This window comes from Ctenocephalides felis, unplaced genomic scaffold (genome assembly GCF_003426905.1).
Source record: "Ctenocephalides felis isolate EL2017-DRISC unplaced genomic scaffold, ASM342690v1 CF-g0.4_SCAFFOLD_02202, whole genome shotgun sequence".
NCBI classification, from domain to species: domain Eukaryota; kingdom Metazoa; phylum Arthropoda; class Insecta; order Siphonaptera; family Pulicidae; genus Ctenocephalides; species Ctenocephalides felis.
In genome coordinates, this window is record NW_020538356.1 from 40414 (window position 1) to 62307 (window position 21894).

Below are 21894 nucleotides of genomic sequence, written 5' to 3' on the forward strand. Positions count from 1 at the left end.
AAACTTAAGTTAATTACAAAATTTTGTAGTAACTTGATGAATATATAATTTATACAAGTACTTTTTATCTATTTTGAAATTATTTTATAATTTTAGCAATAAAATTTATTAATATTTTATTATATATTAATGTCTCTATGTGTATCTGATTTATTTTTAGATTCACATAATAAATGATCTAATAGAGATTATGACATAAATTTCCAGAAAATTTGTTGTAATTTATATTTAATTGAAGATAAAGGCAAAATCTCTACAAATTATTATAAAAGTATATTATGAGAGTTTCAATATTATTTTGGCAATATAAATTGTAAGTAAGTATATCAACATTTTTGTTAAAATAAATGTATAGACAACAAATTTACAACTTTTTTAACATTTTGAGACCATTCCAAAAATTAAAAGTTTGTATACAAGTATATTAACAAAAATAATTTTAAATTGATACTTTTATTACTAAATATTTGTACATGTTTTAAAAATTATAACTGTTATAAATATTAGTATACTAATATTTATACCAGTTATAATTTATATATATTAAGTGGTAAATCTCAAGAAAATCATATGGAGACATTTATATTATTAATACTTGAACAAATTTATATTTTTCATATAAGCATTTAATTATAATGATAAAGCAAACGAAATTATTAATAATTGTGCAATAATTGTTAAAATATATTGTATCTAAGTTATTTTTATATTGATTTTTTAACAGAGAACTTCAAGTACAAAAATTTGCAGCAAATTTCTTAAATTCATAAATTTATATTTGAATTCAAATATAATAAGATAAATTTATTTCAATATCTATAAATTATCATCAGTATTTTGTATACAATTTAATTGCAATTTGTATATATTGATATAATATATATAGAGATCAAATGCAAAATATTATCATCACATATGGATATTATTTAATTTTTTAGTTTTGCTAAAAATATATCAAATTTCTTATTACAAATTTTAATTTTAACTCTTTATCTAAATTCTATTTATATTATTATTATTTTGTATCATTTTACTGTTTTTTTTTTAAATTCATTGCATATTTTTAGAACTCTTTTTTTAATTTTTTATTTTATACCATAAGAATGTTTCTAATATTTTTTATTTGTTTTTAGATTCATTAAATTAATCATTTGTCTGATGGAACTTATTATTGTAATAAACAACATCTTTATATATAATAATAATTTACTGCAAAGTTAAGGAAATAGAAAACCAAATGATACAAATTTACCAGGATTTTATAATATATAGAAAAATGTTTAAATTGAATTCAGGAGAAAATAATAATATAAATATATATATATATATATATATATATATATATATATAGGGTGGTCCTTAAAATGGTCATTTTCGAATTTCCTTGCTCCCAGGGGCTCAAATGGTTAAAATATAAAAAACAATTCTCTGAAAGTTTTAGCGAATTTAGATACGTTTAGATAGAGCGCAATTCAATCAAAATTTTGTATGGAAATAGCATGGAAAAATTTTCAAAAATTTTAAAAATGTTTTTTAAATGTAATTTAGCGAACAAATGAATGAATAAAACTCATTCATTTGTCGCTAAGTTATACCTAAAACATTTTTTTTAAATTTTCAAAAATTGTTTCATGCTCTTTCCATACAAACTTTGATTGAATTGCGCACCGTCTAAAAGTTAATATTAAGAGCTAAAACTTTCAGAGATTTTTTTCGTCTAATTTCTTTTTTATTAAAATCTTTTTTTTAAATACATTTAAATATACATCTGTTTAATTTTTTTCTAATATATGATTAATTTCATTTTATATTTATACTGCAAGTATTATATGTAATTAATATCTACATATATCAACATTAAATGAAAATGTTACAGGAATTACGAGAAATATTAGACACAATATTCGAAAGTTAAAATTCATCTATATATGCATTTGTTAACTAATAAGATGTTTATATGACATTCTATAAAGCCTGAAATATATGGATTTAACTCTGCTGATATTTTACGGTATTTTACGGCATAAGAATATTTTTTATGACTACTCGTAATTTATTTTCAGGATAAATATGCAGAATTTACAACAAAATGGTGTTCAATATATATTTTATAATAAAATACTTCATGTATTAGATTTATATGGTTCAACATCTTTTTTTTTTTTAATTGTTATTTGCGGATTAAGCTTTCTGTCGCCCTATGCCTTATGTGACCAGGCGCCCTTTTTAATAGAGAGACTTAGATGTAATTTCTAATATTGCCTAAGGAAAATCACAGTAATTGCAAAAGAATTGAAAATGAAATTTTTTACATATATTCACGTTTCAGAAACTTCTAAACATTTTGAAATACCTTAAAATAAATTCATGTGTGTGTTTTTATATATTTTTTTTTAAATTACTTAGATAGAATTTCTAACATTGTGTAAGGAAAATTATAGTAATTGCAAAAGAATCGAAAATGAATTTTTTTGCATATATTCACGTTTTAAAAACTTCTGAACATTTTGGAATACTTTAAAATAAATTCATGTATGTGTATGTATTTATGTTCGATTCCCAATGATAAGACGTTGTGATTAGTTTTAGGCAAAGGCATGTCCAGCCTTTACAACAAGTGCAAAAATTGCTATTCAGTTTTTGAAATAATTGCAGAGACCGATTTCCGAATAATTCAAAAAACATTTTACTTGTATGAGATGATGAGGAATGATGAATTAACTTTAGTTAATTTAGAAATGCAGGTCCAGCAATTCGCGGAGATCTAGAAAAAAAAACTTAACTAGTGTATGCATGGGGTAAGGTGCTTCAAGCCAAGTAACTTTCCAAAAGAGAACCAAATGAAATGAGTAACTTTCAACCTTGTGCAAAAATTTTGAGCTTAACTGGTGGTCAAATAGACTAATATGATGACTTGATGATGAACATTGTATTTAATGTTCGAATGCTTTTTTTCAGAGGCGAAATTCGTGCAGCTATTATGATTATTATAAAATTACTATCCGTTTAATACTAATTATGAATAAGCTTCACAAGAGCCTGAAATAATATCTCTTATTGATTACGGCTTGCTTATGAATGAATGAATAAATAAATAAATAAATAAACCAAATTTGCGTGAGTACGTGTGAGCCGAAAAACAGTTCGAAATATATTATTCCCAACCAATATCTTTCATTCTTTCTCATTAGTTTCTGGTAAAGACCGGCCGGACGTTTATTATGTATTATGTACGTACCCCAATCTTTTAATGCTGCACATGAATTTTTTAAGGCTTCTGTATAAAGAGGAATACCGAAAATTTTCTTTGATTTAATTATCTTTGTTGTATAAATTTAAAGAATAAAAGCATCCTTTGAAATTAATAGTTTATGTTTTCTTTTGACATTTTATCAAGGATAACTTCCTGATATCACTTTTTTTTGTTCCATTATATTATTATTTTGAAAATCACTAAAAATTTTAAATTTGCATTTTAACGGCAGAATAATTTTAGCAATAAAATAAATATCACTTTTTTGAAAACTGTAATTATTTTGAACTTATATTTTTGTAACCCTAACTAATTTAAATCATCAATTTGTTTATTATGTAATTATAAGAAAAATCTAGAAATTAAAAGTTTTTTCTATTATTTTATTGGAAAAATATTGCCTCTTGAATAAAAACATTGATTTTTATCTAAACCCCCTATATTTCAACTATATATAATTAATATATAACATTTATTCACATTTTTAATATTATTTAAAAACGAATTTTATTTTAGTTAAAGCGGCTACACTAATGATAATAAACCGACGCTTCATAAATTTTAGAAAACCGTAAAACAGTTCTCAATATCAACTACGCTTTAGAAGCAAAGGGATCAAAATGAATGCAGTATTGGCGTATAAATTTTTTAAAGAAATAAATTTTTTCTATAAAATAAATCTACAAGGATATTTGCAAACAAAGTTTAGAGAACTATTTGGAAAAATTGTACTATGCAAATATTCGGCACCGAAAGGCTAGGAAACCAATAAAAACATAAAATCAAAAGATCTTCAGAAAATCCAAAGTTAAAAAATTATCTATGGTGTTTGAAAACTTATCTTGTTCTTCTTAATAATTTTAATTAATTAAGTTTTCTAAAAAAATTTTTCTTAAAAAAGATGGATTTTTTTTTAATTTTAATTTGTTTTTTTTTAATTATTTAATGTCTTAAATCCTCCCTAAAGCCAAAATTTTTTTAAATGGTTAGATAATTAGGATCTTTCCAGCTTAGTTTTTTTTAACAGAAGAACGCATCTTCTATTAAAAATCTTTTTTAAATATCTCAACAAAAATTATTTCTACTTTATAGCACATATCAAATCACTATAAATATGAAAATAGCCTATTTTCATAAAACATACACTAGATTACTTTTACAACTCAAATATATAATTTATTATTACCTTTTTTAAAAATTTTCAAATTAACCTTCATCAAGACAACAATGAAGAGATATTCTACCAAAATTAGGGTTTTTGCTGCAATTTGTTTATATTTTAAAATATTGTAGACATTACGAATCTTAAACATATAAAAGACAAATTTAATTATATTTGTTGTATAAACTTTTTAATTATTACGTCAATGATATTATTATAAATAAACAAATAAAAAATAAACATAATTCTTGGAAGAAAAACAGATAAAGATGTAAATGTAATTTTTAGATTCGAAATATTGAAATCAAGCAACATTCAGCGTTTCAGGGCATATTTTAATTGATTTTAAGTTTATTCAAACATTTTTAGGTTATTTATATTTATATTTTGAAGTATATATTGCATTTATTTATTTTTTCATATTTTATATTTATTTTTGATAAATAATATTTTAATGAAAACTAAACTGTTTAGGTTTAAATAATTTTTGGGTTCGATTTCGGCAAATCCAGTAGTCTCATCTTTAGAAATTTCATCAGAATTTGCAGGTACAGGTTGTCTAGTGTTAGAAATATCATTGGAACTTCTTAGTCCATCAAATGGATTATTTGAAGGCAAACTTTGTTTGCTACTAATTGAACCTGGTATGTCTGTAGGTATTTGGATTTTGGTCGAGGATTTTTGTAACCAAATGATTCGAATCTATTTTTTGGAGCTAAAGAGTTTTTAGCATTAAAGTTGTCTGTTTCAATAGATTCATTTGGCATCATTTTGCTCTCATTTTTTTCAACATTTGCTGATTTATTGGTTTTCTTGGTCCTGATTTTCCCAATCAACTCATCGGTTTCATCAAAATTATTCACAACTCCACAATCTTGTTCACTCGGAACCTTTTTAAGATTAATACTCTTACAAAATTTAGAACCACCCTTTGCTGGTTTTGTATAAGTCTTAGATGGCTTTTTAATAGAATGTTTAGAAATTGATTTATCAGGAATGTTTTCTATGAAGTTAGTAAAACTGCGATTTGTTTTGGCTTTAGATTTTTTGCTCATTTCTGGTTCCAAGTTATCCAAATCCTGTCTAGTTCCAAAATCAGGCTGATTGGTTGGTGATAATTTGCTGGAACTTGGTTGTATACTGTTTTGGTGTTTTTTGGTGTCACCAATTTGATCAAAATCCATCTTCAATTTTTTAGCACAACCTGGTACATGAAGGTCTTCATCATTTTGCTTTTGGTCTTTACAAATATTTTCTGAATTCGTCAATTTAGCATCCATTTTTTTATTTCCAACAGTACTTTTAACAATATTGTCATTTCCCACCTTTTTAGAAGTCGAGTTATCTATAAAGTTAGTAAAACTTCGATTTGCCTTGGCTTTAGATTTTTTGCTGATTTCTGGTTGCAAGATATCCAAATCCAAATTATTTCCAGGCTGGTTGGTTGGTGATAATTTGTTGGAACATGGTTTCACAGTATTTTTGGATTTGTTATCTGTCTGGGCTTTGGCTTTATTGCTGTTATCTGGTACTAAGTTGTCCATTTCAGGCTGGTTTCAAATTCAGGCTGGTTGGTAGACAATAATTTGCTGGAACATTTTTTCACAGTATTTTTGGATTTATTATTTTTCGAAGAATCAATTAAATTGGTGTTTACGTCACCAATTTGATCAAAATCCATCTTCAATTTTTTGCAGAACCTGGTACATCAAAGTCTTCAGCATTCTTCTTCTGGATATTTTCTGAATTTGTTAATTTAACATCCAAATTTGTATTTTCAAGAGCAGTATTTTTAGTACCTTTAGCAATATTGTCACTTCCCACCTTTTTGATATTATTAAATTTGTTCAAAAAGCCACCAGAATCATCATCATCATCAAATATATCAATATTGATACTACCATCGAATGCAAACTCTGTTAAACCATTGTCGACTGGTGGTTTGTTGCCAGATTTTGTATTGTCATTGGATTTTTTTGGACTTTTGGAGAAATTCTTGCGCAGTTTTGCCAACAAATCATCGAAATTGTTGTTAGATTTATTTAACAAATCATTTGAAGATAAAATGGAATCACTTCTATTTTCGATAAATTGGAATCCTCCAAACTTTTATTCGGGGTCTTTTATAAGACTAAGACTCTTACTGTCAAATCTATCTTCAGTAACTTTGCATAGTTTTGCCAAAAAATTATTGGAGTTGTTATTAGGTTTACATTTGTTTAACAAATCATCTGAAGATGAAGTTACAATTAAGCATTTCTTTCATAAATTAGGCTTATTATTTAAAACTAACATCTGTGATAGAAATATTTTTGGTAACTCCATCATTAGATTTACTGATAGATTCACCAGAAGATGTGTAAACCTTGTAAATTGTTTACCATACCACTATCACTGTTTTTATCAAGACTTGTCTGGCTACGATTAAAAGTTCTTGTATAAATTAGGCTTTTTATTTAAACTTTTGGTAACTCCATCATTATCCTTAGATTTATTAGCAGATTCACCAGAAGATTGTGTAGAAACATTTAAATGTTTGACCATAGAACTATAACTGGTTTTACCAAAACTCGTCTGGCTACGATTGAAGAGTTCTTTTATATAATTAGGCTTATCGTTTAAACTTTTGGTTATTCCATCATTACATTTAGATTTATTGATAGATTCACCAGAAGATTGTGTAGAACCATCTAAATGTTTGACCATACTACTATTACTGTTTTTATCAAGACTTGTCTGGCTACGATTGAGAAGTTTTTTATAAAATCAGGCTTATCATTTAGACTTTTAGTAATTCTACAATTATCTTTAGATTTATTAGCAGATTCACCAGAAGAATGTGTAGAACCTTGTAAATTGTTTACCATACTACTATTACTGTTTTTATTAAAACTTGTCTGGCTACAATTCAAAAGTTCTTTTATAAAATTAGGTTTGTTGCTTAGCCCAACCATATCCTCCTCATCCTTAGATTCAAACCTGGATTTGCAAAGTGTTTGTGAAGACAATATATTATTACTACCACAAGATTCATCCTCCCGTTGATCTTTTACCAAATCCTCCAAATCGAGTTTGCCCAAAATCTGTTGATGCAGCCTCTCGTAGTCTTCGATTCTTTTGGCTTTAATGGGATCCTGCAAGTCGACCATGGAAATATGTCCACTCGAGTTGTCCGATTGCATAGAGTATTCCATCAGAATGATTGTGGTGATGGCATCGACTGCCTCAACGTGTTTCTTGAACATGAGACGAGCGTGGGCTTGTGACAACCTTTTGGGATCATAATAATTTGGTTAGAGGAGGATATTAGTGGTAGTATTGGGTTGGCAACTAAGTAATAACTAGTGGTGTATGGCATCGTGCCTTAAGGCTAATTGCTGGAACTTCCCGTACCGTAATGAAATATTCGAGAAATTTTAAACGTTTCCCAATATATTATTACAAATACTGTAACTTTCATTATTTTTGCTGTCTTATTGTTATATCTGAGCAAATCAGATAGCAAATGTAAATCATAAATCAATTTATCTCCAGAACATTAACAATCGTCATTTAATTTCGAATTCAATTTCATTAAAAAATAGTTGCCTAATCTAATTTACACAAAATTGAAAAAGTGCTCCCGTATAGTCACAGTCTAAATGCATTTGCAAATAATTCTGTGCGGCACTTTCACTTATACCGTGCTTAGCTTGGCGGCATTTTCATATTTTTCAATAGTTTTTTCACAAAATTGGAAAAATGCTCCAGTACATAAACAGTCTAAACGCACTTGGGTAAACATTTGTACCAGAGTGGCGCTTAGACTGTGCTTAGCCTGGGTAATTTTTTGAATTTTTAATCCAAAATTACAAAAATATTTTATGGAAAATAAAAAAAGATGTAATCATTTTTCAACTTTTTTTTTAACTTCCCGTAGGGTAAGTTATTGTAATGGGCCGAAAATAGGAATTGAAAATTTTTACATTTCTCGACGTTTTGAAGGTTTCTGAACGTTTTGGCATACCTCAGAAAAAATGGATGTGTGTGTGTGTGTGTATGTATGTATGTATGGATACAAATTTCCAGTCACGTTTTAGGGCGCACGGATCAACCGATTTGAATGGTTCAAAAAACATTCGATTCCTATTGATAGGGAAAAGAGCTGATTAGTTTTTGGCAAAGGCAGGTCCAGCCGTTTCGGAGATACGGAGCAAAGAGTGCAGAAAATAGAAATCGTGTTTTTGAGAGAACGGAGTATCCGATTTGAATGATCTAGAAAACATTCAATTAGTAATGATTGGGAGAAGTGTTTATTAGTTTTTGGCAAAGGCAGGCCCAGCCATTTCGAAGATACGGAGCTAAATATGTAAAAAATGGCAGTTTTTGAGAGAACTAAGCGTCCGATTTAAATGATGCAAAGAACTTTCTGCTTGTCTTAACAAAATAATTTATTTTGGAAAAAAAAATTTGTTCCTTTTTTTTTTTTTTTTAGTTTTTTGTATATCGAAAATATTTCAGATTTTATTTTATTATTTTATATTAGATAATGATACAATATTTATAATAATCTATTTGAAAACATTCAGTATTCAACGGGAAGTTCCAGCAATTTGCCTTAAGGCACGATGCCATAATTGCCTCAAGACAGAATTCCACTTACAGCTAGTTAAATTTTTGTATTGTATTTTAATAATATTAATAAACAAGTGGTAAAAAATGGATAGTAAAAACATCAATTGCTTTCTTTTACGACTCTTTAAAAATGTTGAGCAACCCCCCTTTATGTTGAGCAATCTTTCGCTTGGTCTACAGAAGTTGAGGTTGACCAAATCAAAGATATAATTAAATAATGCCATTTAACTAGTCGAGAGGATGCAAGAAGTGCATATAACAATTGAAGAACATTTAAAATGTCTTGGTCAAATTAAGAAGTTCCATATGAGGATTGTGGATACCTTACAATTGAACATAAGGATCAACTATCGCCTTCTAAAAACCGGCTCCTTTTCAAAAATGATCATGGCTGGTGATAAAAGATATGTTTTGTACAGAAACATAGTTAGAAAATAATTATGAAACAAATTTTTTGAACCAACACAGACCACATCGAAAACTTTGCATCAACAAAAATCACCACGACATATTGGAAGTTAATTTATAAGATTACAAAGGTGATGTACCAAACGATCAATTCTGATTTTCATGAAAAAACACATTCAGAATTGCCACTGACCACACACATCTTTGGCAACTCGTGAGAAAAACCATTGGAGCTTACAAGTGATATTTTTTTATTCTAAACCATTGGAGCTTGTAAGTGACATTTTTTATTCTATTTTCAAAGGACCAAATCATTGGATTTTGGAAGTGATAATTTTAAATCTATTTTCAAAGGACTAAATGCTAAATTCTGATGTTTTCTATTAACAATTAATAAAACTAGATAAAACAATCAAAGAAACGTCCAGGAAAGGTGTACTAGCCTCACAAATCTTTAGCAACTCCTGAGAAAAACCATTCGAGCTTGGATGTGATATTTTTAAATCTACTTTCAAGAGACCTGATGATAAATTCTGACGAATTCCATCAATTGAGAGATAAAACAATCAGAAACGTCTAAGAAAGGTAACTTCGGCAACTTGTACCAAAAATCATTGGAGCTTGGAAGCAATATTTTTTATTCTATTTCCAAGGATCAAAATAATAAATTCTGATGCATTCAGTCAACAATTAATAAAACTAGATAAAACAATTAGAGAAACGTCCAGAATAAGTGCACTGCCCTCACAAATCTTTGGCAACTTGTGAGAGAAATCATTGGAGCTTGCAAGTGATATTTTTTAAAATCTACTTTCAAGAGACCGAGTGATATATTCCTGATGTACTCGTAAGAAAACCATGATTTTTAATCTACTTTCAAGGGACCAAATGAAAAAATATGATGTGTTCTATCAACAATCGATAAAAATAGATAAAACCATCTAAAAAACGTCCAGGAAAGGTGTACTAGCCTCACAAATCTTTGGCAAATCGTGAGAGAAAGCATTGGAGCTTGCAAGTTATTTTTTATTTTATTTCCAAGGAACAAATGATGAATTCTGATGTATTCCATCAATTGATAGATAAAGCATCAGAGACGTCCAGAAAAGTCGCACTAGACTCACAAATCTTAAGCTACTTGTAGGAAATTATTGGAGCTTGGCTTGAAAGTGAAATTACTTAGTTGCCAACCTCTTATTACTTTAATATTATTTATTGATGAGTATATTTTTACATAAATATTTCACTGATAATTTATGAGGACAAACAGGAAAAATAAAAAATTCTAAATAGCACGTCAAATACTTGAATAAAGGAAAATAAATATTTTGGCGTTATTTCTGATTTGATTAACTTTTTTATTTATAAAAAAATTAAAATTTGTAAGTTATGAAAATTAGTCTTGAAATGTGTTGTAAAAATGCATAATAATAGTTTTGATCTTCATAAAGATTTCTACAGCAAATCTTAATTCACTTTGCGTCGTATTTTTAGCACGAAAACTCGACGCAAATAAGAAAATCTTATTCTTTTTAAAAATCATCATTCATAAAAAATGTTACACAAAAATTTTATACTGTGCTTCATTTTACAAATCCTTAGAAATTCCAAGACTTTAAAAAAAATCCGTCAAACAAAATCTGATTCGCGCATAAATTTCAATCTTTGAAGTTACCTCCATCACCAATATTTACAAAAATATTTTCTTACCTTATAAGACTATCCAGCAATCTCACCGTAGTCCTGGATGCATCCCGATACTGGCTCATCCTCTTGTATTGATAATAAGCTGACAAAATCAATTCGGCTTCTTCAGTCATCACAGGATTTATATTTTTTATGAACTCAAAGTACGATTTAAACATTTTGACTGTCCATTTTTCACTGTCAATCACCGAAGTCTCAAAATCACTTTTCTCTCCAAAAAGAATATGATCGGCCACTAGACTATCCCACTTTGCGTCATGCAGATCTTTTAGGATAAAAATTAAATCAAATCTGAAAGGAAAAGGAAATTAATCTCATTCTGCTTCTTAGGTAAGACAAATTATTTTTGTTATTTTGTATTTACCTGCTAAGTAAAGGTGGTGCTATTACGATATTGGCACTAATGCTATCAATCTGATTGTATCTTTTCCTCGGATTAGCTGCAGCTATAACTGAACACCTAGTGCTCAATTTGCACACCATACCAGCCTTGGCGACACTGATTGTCTGCTGCTCCATTGCTTCATGTATGGAAGCTCTGTCTTGCTCCTTCATCGAGGTGAATTCGTCTATGAAGCATACTCCACCATCACAGAGTACTAGGGCACCTGCTTCGAGGGTCCATTCGCTGGACTCCTGTAAAGAAAAGAATTGAACACAGAATAAGTAAAAACTAGTGGTGTATGGTACCTTAATGCAAACTGCTGAAACTTCCCGTACCGTAATGAAATATTCGAGGAATATGAAAAGTTCTCAAATATATTATTACAAATACTGTAGCTTTCATCATTTTTGCTATCTTGTTATATCTAAGCAAATCAAATGTAAATCCTAAATCAATTTATCTCCAGAATAAAGATTAATAATCGTCATTTCATTTCGAATTCAATTTCAAAAAAATAGTTGCACAAAAATTTACACAAAATTGAAAAAGTGCTCCTGTATAGTCACAGTCTAAACGCATTTGCAAATAATTCTGTGCGTAATTTTCACTTATACTGTGCTTGGCTTGGCGGCATTTTCACATTTTTCAATATTTTTCACAAAATTGAAAAAGTGCTCCAGTACATACATAAACAGTCTAAACGCACTCGGGTAAACATTTGTACCAGAGTGGCGCTTAGACTGTGCCTAGCCTGGGTAATTTTTTGAATTTTTAATCCAAAATTACAAAAATATTTTATGGAAAAAAAAGTAATAATTTTTTATCCTCAAAAGCAATTGTTTTGTCAATACGAGCAGAAAGTTTTTTAGATCATTCAAATCGGACGCTTAGTTCACTCAAAAAATGCCATTTTTTTCACATTTAGCTCTGCATCTTCAAAATGGCTGGGCCTGCCTTTGCCAGAAACTAATCACCTCTTCTCCCAATCATTACACATTGAATGTTTTTTTAGATCATCCAAATCCGATACTCCGTTCTCTCAAAAACTCGATTTGTATTTTCTGCACTCTTTGCTCCGTATCTCCAAAACGGATGGACCTGCCTTTGCCAAAAACTAATCAGCACATCTTCCTATCAATAGGGATCGAATGTTTTTTAAACCATTCAAATCGGTTGATCCGTGCGCCCGAAAACGTGGACGAAAAAATGCGGACATACAAAACACACACATCCATTTTTTCTGAAGTATGCCAAAATGTTGAGTAACCTTCAAAACGTCGAAAAATGCAAAAATTTTCATTTTCGATTCTCGCCCCATTACTATAACTACCCTACCTGAAGTTATATATGATAGAATATTAATTTTAATAATAAATTTTAATTACCCATACAGCAGCTACAGTTAAACCAGCAGATGTTGAACCAATTCCTGTTGTTAGCACAGATCTGAAATGCAAATTAAAATTATTACAATAACAGATTAATTTATGACACAAATTGTTCTTACCTCGCCACTAATTTCTGTGCAAACTTCAACAATTCAGACTTTCCAGTCCCCGGATCTCCAACGAGTAACAAATGTGACTGCCCACGTACCGAAACATCACTACCTTTGTCTTCCTGCGACGGAGTTCTTTGTGTAGACAAAAATTGGGAGCACCTTACCGGTTCATCATCATTCGTAGTATATTTTGTGTTGAGCTGCTTCGAGTTATTTGAATTTGATGTGCCTCCTATTATTGTAAGAACGACTGCCAGTTTTATTAAATACATTCCATACAGCTAAAAGTGAAACAAATTGATAAGAAATTACATATTGTTTAAATAATGTTTTAATTTTATTACCTCTGGGCAAAAATTATTTATTATAACATCCCTCGCTTGCAGCATTTTACCATTCTCCCGGTGATCAAACCAAAATTTCTTAATCCAACTGTCTGTGGCTGTTTCTGTTTCCACATCATTATCCTGTTTAGTAACAACTGTGACAGAATTTGCTCTTATAGACAGCGACACATCTAAATGTCTGTTCACAGTGATGTATTTCCAACGTCTTTGCACAATGCCACTGAAAGTAAATAAAATAATGATAAAATGAGATGTACTAATGTAAAAATACAGTTATTAATCGAATTTAATTACCACACAATTATGTCATCTCCAGGTTGACAAGTATCGACTAAATCTTCTCCTAAACTGATCCATATTGTTGCAGGTAATGAACCGACACCTTGATGACCCATTTGCTCCTAAAAATATTAGATTTATGAGAAATATTGTCTAAATAAGAGTGAATTAGGTTTCTGAAACAGTTAATTAGGTTGTGCCAGGTTATTTTTATATTTATTCAACATTTCAAAACATTTTGTTACCAAATTTTCTCTTATTTTGCTATTTCCAACCAAATTGTAACCGGTCTATTTTTGGCCCCCATAAATACACATTTTTTTACTAATTTTGATGTTACTTTAAACATTAAATCAGTAATTTGGATTTTCTAACAATTTGTCCTTCAGAAAGTTAATAACATTAGCAATCATTTCTTTAATATACCTGAATCTTCAACTCCTGATAATCAATACAGTTCTCGGGTCCAAGTCTATTTTCATCAAAACTAACAATTTTGGAAGACTTACATTGACCTTCAGGATTTTTACACTTGGTTATCGGCTCAATTAAATACATTTTGCTACAATTTGCATGAACTGTCTCAACATATTTACACCGAAGACATTTGTAATCTCTTTTAATCTCTAACATCCTTGCTTGGGTCATTCTTATCACAGTACCTATAAATAAAATATATAAAATATATAATAAATATAATATATAATAAATATATTATATAAAAAAATAATATATATATATATATATATATATATATATATATATATAATAAATGTGTATAATTATACCTTTGAATTGTATAAACTTTTCAAAATCCTTTTCACTAGGAAAGAATTTGTTGTCGCATTCATTATTAGCATACAAATTTTGAAATCTGACTCGGACTTTGGATTTTACTCTCATCATATATATTCTAACGCCTTGAATAGAATTTAAGAGTTCTTGCTGTGCTGCAACTAGAGCTTCGTTCCATAATTTTAAACTGAGGCTAGAATGCAAGAGGAGACTTGACGCTAAGACTGGAGCGCTGTTGTTCAATTCTGTAAAGCTGGAAAATGGAATAGAAGGAATAAATAAATTGATAAAGTTTGCAAGAGTTAACATTAGTTTTACAAGTTTTCAGCATTCAAATACAACATAAAGGTGTACATGATATATTTCTTTGGGAAACTTCTGATTTTGTGTAAATAATTAACTTAATCATAATGAGGTCAATATATCTTCTTTATAAGAATAACTGGTTTTATTTTCGTTACATAACCATGCAAATATTTAAGCTAAATGCTTGAACTAAGAGTCGCAGACATTTTTCTATGACTGACTTAAATCTAAATGTATTTAAGTAGATATTTGTAAAGCTATACGTATACATTTTTCTACTCATATAGAATGTTTTGTCAGTCTGCATTTAGTCAAAACAATTAAAAATGATTGAATGCATAAATCAAAGCAAAATACAAAGACTGTCCTTTATCTCAATTATCATTACAATTGTGATTTATAATTCAAACTAACGTACTTTACGTGCAGTGAAAAGTATTTGGTGTCATCATCATGTTCCAATATAGTTTCAATATCTTGTCTATGAAAATTTAACAAAAACTCTTCCATTATACTCTAAGTGCACCTTTTAACTAAAAAAATACATATTATTTTTGCACAAAATGTAAATTTAACCTCACAAATTTTCGTTAAAGTATTTGACAGTTCTGGACGTAACGAGATGCAAGAGACAGGATGGTAACATGATAGGAGACAACATGTAAGGGAAAATTAATTTAAAATATAAATAATATATGATGGACGATATATTTAAGTTGATAATATATAAATATATTCATAGATAAACAAGTATAAAATAAGCATATATTGATCTAACTAAAATAAATCGAGTATGTTTTAATATTTTCGAAAACATTTAATTTGAATATTAGTTTTTTGTATTTGCCGCTGACATGTTGAAGCTTAAATAACCTGCTAGGTTGGCAATCGTTCTCTCAAAGTTTGTGTTTGACAATTTACTTTCATTAAAATTGCCGACGAAATATTATTCTCAAAAAAAATATATATAAAATATGTTGCTTATTTAATTTACATTCTATAAACAATTATTTATCTAATTACAATTATCATGGAGACATTACTCGAGCAACAGCGACGTTACCACGAGGAACGCGAACGTTTAGTCGATGCAATGGTTAAAGAAATGATTTTCAAGAAAACAACAGTACGTGACAATATAAATTCCGATCACAGATTAAAAATGCTGCTAGATCACCACATGAACAGTACAAAAAATCTAAAAGAATTATACGAAGATAAAGACGGCGCCCGAAAAGATGAAGTCGCTGCTCTGTCAGGCCCAAACGAGTTCAATGAATTCTACAACCGTCTAAAACAAATCAAAGAGTTCTACCGAAAGCACCCACACGAGATAAGTGTCCCCCTTTGCGTAGAATTCGAAGAGTTAGATAACATGCGTAATAACACCTCAGAAGAATACACAAATCTCGTAGAGTTCACCGACGAAGAAGGTTATGGTAAATATTTAGATCTACACGAATGTTACGAAAAGTATATTAACCTCAAAAACATTGACAAAATCGATTACATATCCTATTTAACAAGTTTTGATCACTTGTTTGAAATCCCGAAAGACCGTAAGAATTCCGAGTACCGCAAATATTTAGAAATGTTGCTCAATTATTTGCATGATTATATCACAAGGATAAAACCGCTTTTGGATATTGAAAAGGAACTGAATGCGGTCCATAAAGACTTTATCGAACAATGGGAGAACGGTAGTTTTCCTGGTTGGCCCAAAGAAGCAGGTAGTGCTTTGACAAACATTAGTGCACATTTAGATTTATCCTCGTTTTCCAGTTGGGAAGAATTAGCGTCTTTAGGTTTAGATAGATTAAAATCAGCCCTGTTAGCTTTAGGTTTGAAATGCGGTGGTACATTGGAAGATCGTGCACAAAGACTGTTTTCAACAAAAGGCAAAAAGTCTTTTGATTCTAATTTATTAGCTAATAAACAAACAAGGAAAAGAGCAATCCAAACATAATGAGCGACAAAAAGAAATAGCGTTTTTGGAGGCACAAATATATAGATTTTCTGATATTTTAAGCGAGCAAAGAATAGCTACAAAGGAGAATGTACAAAGAAAACAAGCACGTACCGAAGGTGAACGTGATGATAGCGATGTTGAAGCAAGCGCCAGTGAATCAGATGAAGATGATACTGATGATGTACCGCATAATCCCAAAAAGCTACCACTCGAATGGGACGGCAAACCAATTCCATACCTTAGACGGCTGCACGGCTTGAATATAAGCTACAATTATGAAATATGTGGAAACTTTACTTACAAAGGTTTGTAAATTTCAAACATATTTTTCAATACCCAAAGCTTTCCAAAGGCATTTTGCAGAATGGCGTCACGCCTACGGCATGCGTTGTCTAGGAATCCCCAACACCGCCCATTTTGCAAATGTGACCCAAATCGAAGACGCTCTAGCGCTGTGGGAGAAACTGAAAAATCAAAAGCAAGGTGAAAGATGGCACCCGGAACAAGACGAAGAATTTGAGGACTCACTTGGAAATGTTGTGAACAGGGAAACGTACGAGGACTTGAAGCGGCAAGGTTTATTGTAATGGATACAAATAAGTTTTGTAATATGATTTTTAAAACAAGAATACAGATAAGTTTTAGCCAAAAAAGTCTTGTAATTTTTTTTAAATACATTATATAAAATATTTGTACACACATTTGTTTTTATTATGTATAAACTTACTTATAAAAACTTGTTAATAATCTTTAACAATTATAATAATCATCACATTCTCATTAGTTGAAACTGACGACAGCAATATTAAAATTGATTGAGCATACATTTATATCAGAAATTTTCTTTTACTGGTCAATTTTGCCCCATAAAATAGCATTGTCATGGCAATGCTACCTTATACTTATTTATTGGCAGTGAAAATTGCGAAAATGTCTACTTGCCGTTTATCAGGCGAGTTTTACGTATAAAGGGGGCGCCCATTAATCACGTGATCGATTTTTTAAGGATTTTTGAACCCCAGAAAACCTTCCATCAAACACATTACATGTATTTTTAGTTACAAGAAAAAACTAATATTTTGATTTTTTTTAAAAGTTTGGATTTTTTTTTAAAATCAGGTAAAAAATAAATACACGTGATATCTTATTATACCCCTTTCCCCTTCGTGATATTTCTTGATTTTTTGTCAAACCCCATCCCCCCCTAAAAACTTTACGTGATCAATGGACGCCCCCTAAACAAGCAAGAAAAAATCTTATAAAAACTGCACCATTTAGAATTCTGTTTTGTTATATTTATTATTATTTGCCACTTACTGTTTTTATTCTATTTTATTGTTTTTCCAGTATTATTTTTGTTATTCAATAATTTTATTTATTAATTTTATTATCATCATTATTTGCTTCTATTTATATTTAAATCATCATAATACGCATATCATTTTGATGAAAATACACCTAAGTCTGTTTTTACACGGTAGATTGGTTCCAGAAGAAGCCGTGTAAAAAAAACGTGTAAAAAAAGACATTGATCTTATACAAAAATGGGTGATTTGTTCCTAATCTTTAGAGATACCTATTAAAATTAGTGAAAAACAAGAATTCATGTTTATTTTATTAAATCTTTAAGCTAGTGTTTGCAAACTATCGATACTATCGATGGTTTCAGACTTTAATACAATACTTTTTTGTGATATGAACATACTTCGCAAAAATTAAATTTGACAAAATAAATTTAAGTACATAAAATTTCAAATCGTGCTAAATGGAATAAAATCGTGTAAAAAAATTAAAAATATTCAATTTTCAAACCGTGTAAAAACAGACTTAGGTGTACTATCCTTTATCTTGTACTCTATTTTATTTATATTTATGTTATTATTCACATATGCTACTAGATGTTATATTATGTAGCAGTTATTACAGGTATTGTAATTTAAAAAAAAAATAGAATTCTGTTATAACATTATTCCTTGCTTGTTTATATGTAAAATACGCCTGATCGCACAGCAAAGTGATAGACATTTTCATAATTTTCAATACCAAGAACAAGCATAAGATAGCGTTGCTATGACAACGCTATTTTATTAGGCAGAATTGCTCCCTTAATATCATGACGAAATTTTTACTCCACAGTATAGAACATTTATTTATATTATAATTTTATAAATATTCCTGTGCATGCACTGTGCCAGCCTTTAAATATTTTATATACAATTGTATAAAACAATTTTTAGCGATTTCTTAAATTTATTTGTTAGTATTTTGGTTGTTTGAGGTTTTGAAGGCAAGAATGCGTTATTGAACTTATTTTCACATTCAATAAACATTTTATGAACCAAATTGTGTGTGTATATATATATATATATATATATATATATATATATATCTTATATATAAAAATGGAACTCTCTTTCAAATGTCCGAATAAAACTCGAAAACGGCTGAATCGATTTGGCCAGTCTTAGTCTTGAAAAATTCGTGCCAATCCAGAGAATGTCCAAAAGGTGAGAAATTATTTCAAATCCGCGTAGAAACTTTACATTTATAATTTGAAAATTTTTGTTGAAGCGTAATGTAAATAAAACAATCGACGGTGGCTAATACTTGAAATGTCAAACGTTTTTGACAGATGATGTTCGATTATGTTTAATAGGATGTTTTACGTGAATATTATTTAATTATGATTAAATTGTAGCAAGTAGTTTTGTTTGTAGTTTTATTTTCATACAAAAATGTTAGTAAACGGGCCGCAAGTGCTACTAGAAACTCAAAATATCAACTTTTTTGAAATGTTAATATGAAAATGCACTTTTTGGCATATTTTTCTCAAACACGATGCTCTGAAAGATCTCATTTGTATCATTATATACTCATTGGTATTTATAAAACATTTTCTAGGTTATATTATTTTTATTTATGTTATTTAAATTCCGAACCTCAATTTGGTATCGATCAAAGGGACATTTTGTCGAATAACATTTTCCCAGTTATAATTTCCCAGAATTTATCGAAGAATAGATAGTAGTATATGAAGGACCGGGGTTAAAAAGTTCCACCACCGATGTGTCAAAAATCAGTAAACTTAAGCATTGTTTAACAACAATATTTGAAAGTAGAGGAAAAAAGATGTATAACCTGCTATAACCTTGAATTGAAAACGGTAATCTTTAAAATGGGTGAAATAAACGGTAATCTTTGAAAATCTATAATATAAGTATTTTCTTCTGTTGGTAGTTTTTTAGTATCAGTTAAAAATGTAATTATTTTGTAAAATACCTTTAAAATTATAATAAGGCTTTAAACCTTTTTGCCACCTTCCCGTTTCAAGTTACCTCGCCTATAGGGTAAAAAGGTTTAGATAACAAATTTTTGAAAGACATCAAAAAAGCACATTTCTACAATGATGAAGTAGAAGACAGAGTTTACTAAACGTAGTCAGATAATTGTTTGTTTGATATGTGTTATTTGTTGTGATATAATTGTTATGGTTTTCACAATATAGTTTATATTTGCTCAACGTCAAATTGGATCTTTGTGTCTCGACCTGCTCTACAAATATACTTTTTATTAAATTCACTACAATTCATCGAATGTTACTTGAAACATTTTAAAAAGCAGGTTAAAGAAGAAATACTTAATTCATTTTCTATCTCTCCTCGCAAAAATTTGAATATTTTGTATAAGCTGAGTAGTATTATTTACAATTATACACAAAATCCAGAACCCAAAAAAATCTGAAAAACTTGAAACGTAATCAACAAGTCAAAAGACCAAAAAAGACTTGGATAAATTATACTATGTTTTCTATAGAAAGTGAATAAAACTTCCAGTTTGATTGTACTGACAAAATATAGACAAACTAATGGGGTTTATTGTTTTTATAATACTTATAAGATAAAATTAAAAACACGTTTCCGGACTGGTGCATGTCAGATTGAATTTTACAAAAATTAAAGCTTACAAAAGTATACAGATAATTAAATAATTGCTTACAAAAAACCATACATAATCGAGACTCTAATGTGCGTTCGTGGAATCAAAAAAATGTCTTACATTTCAATCAAGATATAGAAGCGAATATGGAATCGGACAGTAAACCATCAGAAATCCCAAAACTACGAAAGACCGTTATTGGATCCAGCAAATACAGCAAGATACCTCGCGAAGAAGGTCTGACCAATATGTTTACATCGGAAAAGGTCTCGCTGCGTTCAACTTCATCAGTTTCTGACTAAAGACAGGAAGTAATATCATATCTAGTAATAGTGCATCTACAAGCTTCACTCAACCACATTCTGATGTCAACAAACCTCCTAATTCATGGCAAGTAGTCAATTTCAAAAAAAGAAAAACTTCATTTGAACCATTAGGAATAGATGTCAAAATTCAAAACAGATTTTCGGCCCTTTCAACAATAGAAACAGCTAATGATGACAACTCAGTTAAACCGGCTCCAGTCAGTAAGCCCCCTCCAATATTTATTTACGGAGTTGACGATATTAATGATATGTCTAATCAATTAAATGAAATAATTCCGCACGATCAATATTTCCTGAGAAGTTTAGCTAACAATACATTTAAAATTCTATGTAATTCTGTCGACTATTTTTGAACTTTATCCAGACATCTAAAAGAAACTAATGCCGTATATCATACATATCAATTAAAAGAAGAGAAGGCTTATAGGGTTGTTCTTAGAAATGTACACTTTTCAACAAGCACAGATGCAATTAAATTAGAACTATTAAAACAGGGTCATGTCGTACGTAATATCCTAAATATTAGACATAGAATAACAAAAGAACCTCTTAATATGTTTTTTGTTGATCTGGAACCAAATAGAAATAACAAAAATATTTATAACATTTATAAATTATTCAACTGCATAATACGCGTCGAACCACCGAGAAAGTCTAATAACATTATACAATGCACTCGCTGTCAACTCTTTAATCACACCAAAAAATACTGCAATAGACCATTTGCTTGCCTGAAATGCTGTGATAATCATAATACAAATTTTAAAGAATCGTCTTGGCCGATGGTCATCGCAAATCTAATCGCGGCCTCTCCTTAGCAAATTTTATTTAAAAAAGATATTTAGAAACGGTCCGGCCGGTCTTTACCAGAAACTAATGAGAAAGAATGAAAGATATTGGTTGGGA

The 21894-nt window shown here is 29.3% G+C and overlaps 1 protein-coding gene and 1 pseudogene across 1 annotated transcript; one reads left to right on the forward strand and one right to left on the reverse strand.

The window, feature by feature from the left end:
* Window positions 1–6098: 6098 nt before the first annotated feature.
* On the reverse strand, window positions 6099–15267 carry LOC113380540 (probable DNA helicase MCM9). The gene is made up of 12 exons (XM_026619737.1): window positions 15176–15267; window positions 14445–14704; window positions 14083–14318; window positions 13672–13778; window positions 13402–13597; window positions 13037–13311; window positions 12915–12975; window positions 11509–11780; window positions 11148–11435; window positions 7395–7685; window positions 6888–7155; window positions 6099–6521 (listed from the first exon to the last, which is right to left on the reverse strand). The coding sequence occupies exons 1-12, from the start codon at window positions 15265–15267 to the stop codon at window positions 6099–6101; spliced, it is 2769 nt and encodes a 922-aa protein (XP_026475522.1).
* Window positions 15268–15787: 520 nt separating this feature from the next.
* On the forward strand, window positions 15788–17313 carry LOC113380541 (annotated as a pseudogene).
* The last annotated feature ends 4581 nt before the right edge of the window (window positions 17314–21894 follow it).

Excerpts from the sequence above, each read along its gene's own strand:
- LOC113380540 (XM_026619737.1), bottom strand. The coding sequence starts at position 15,267 with ATGGAAGAGTTTTTGTTAAATTTTCATAGACAAGATATTGAAACTATA. Across the intron at positions 12,976-13,036 it reads GCACAGAAATTAGTGGCGAG|ATCTGTGCTAACAACAGGAA; the intron begins GTAAGAACAATT and ends TTTGCATTTCAG. Across the intron at positions 6,522-6,887 it reads AATCTAAGGATAATGATGGA|TTTGGAGGATTCCAATTTAT; the intron begins GTTACCAAAAGT and ends CCCGAATAAAAG.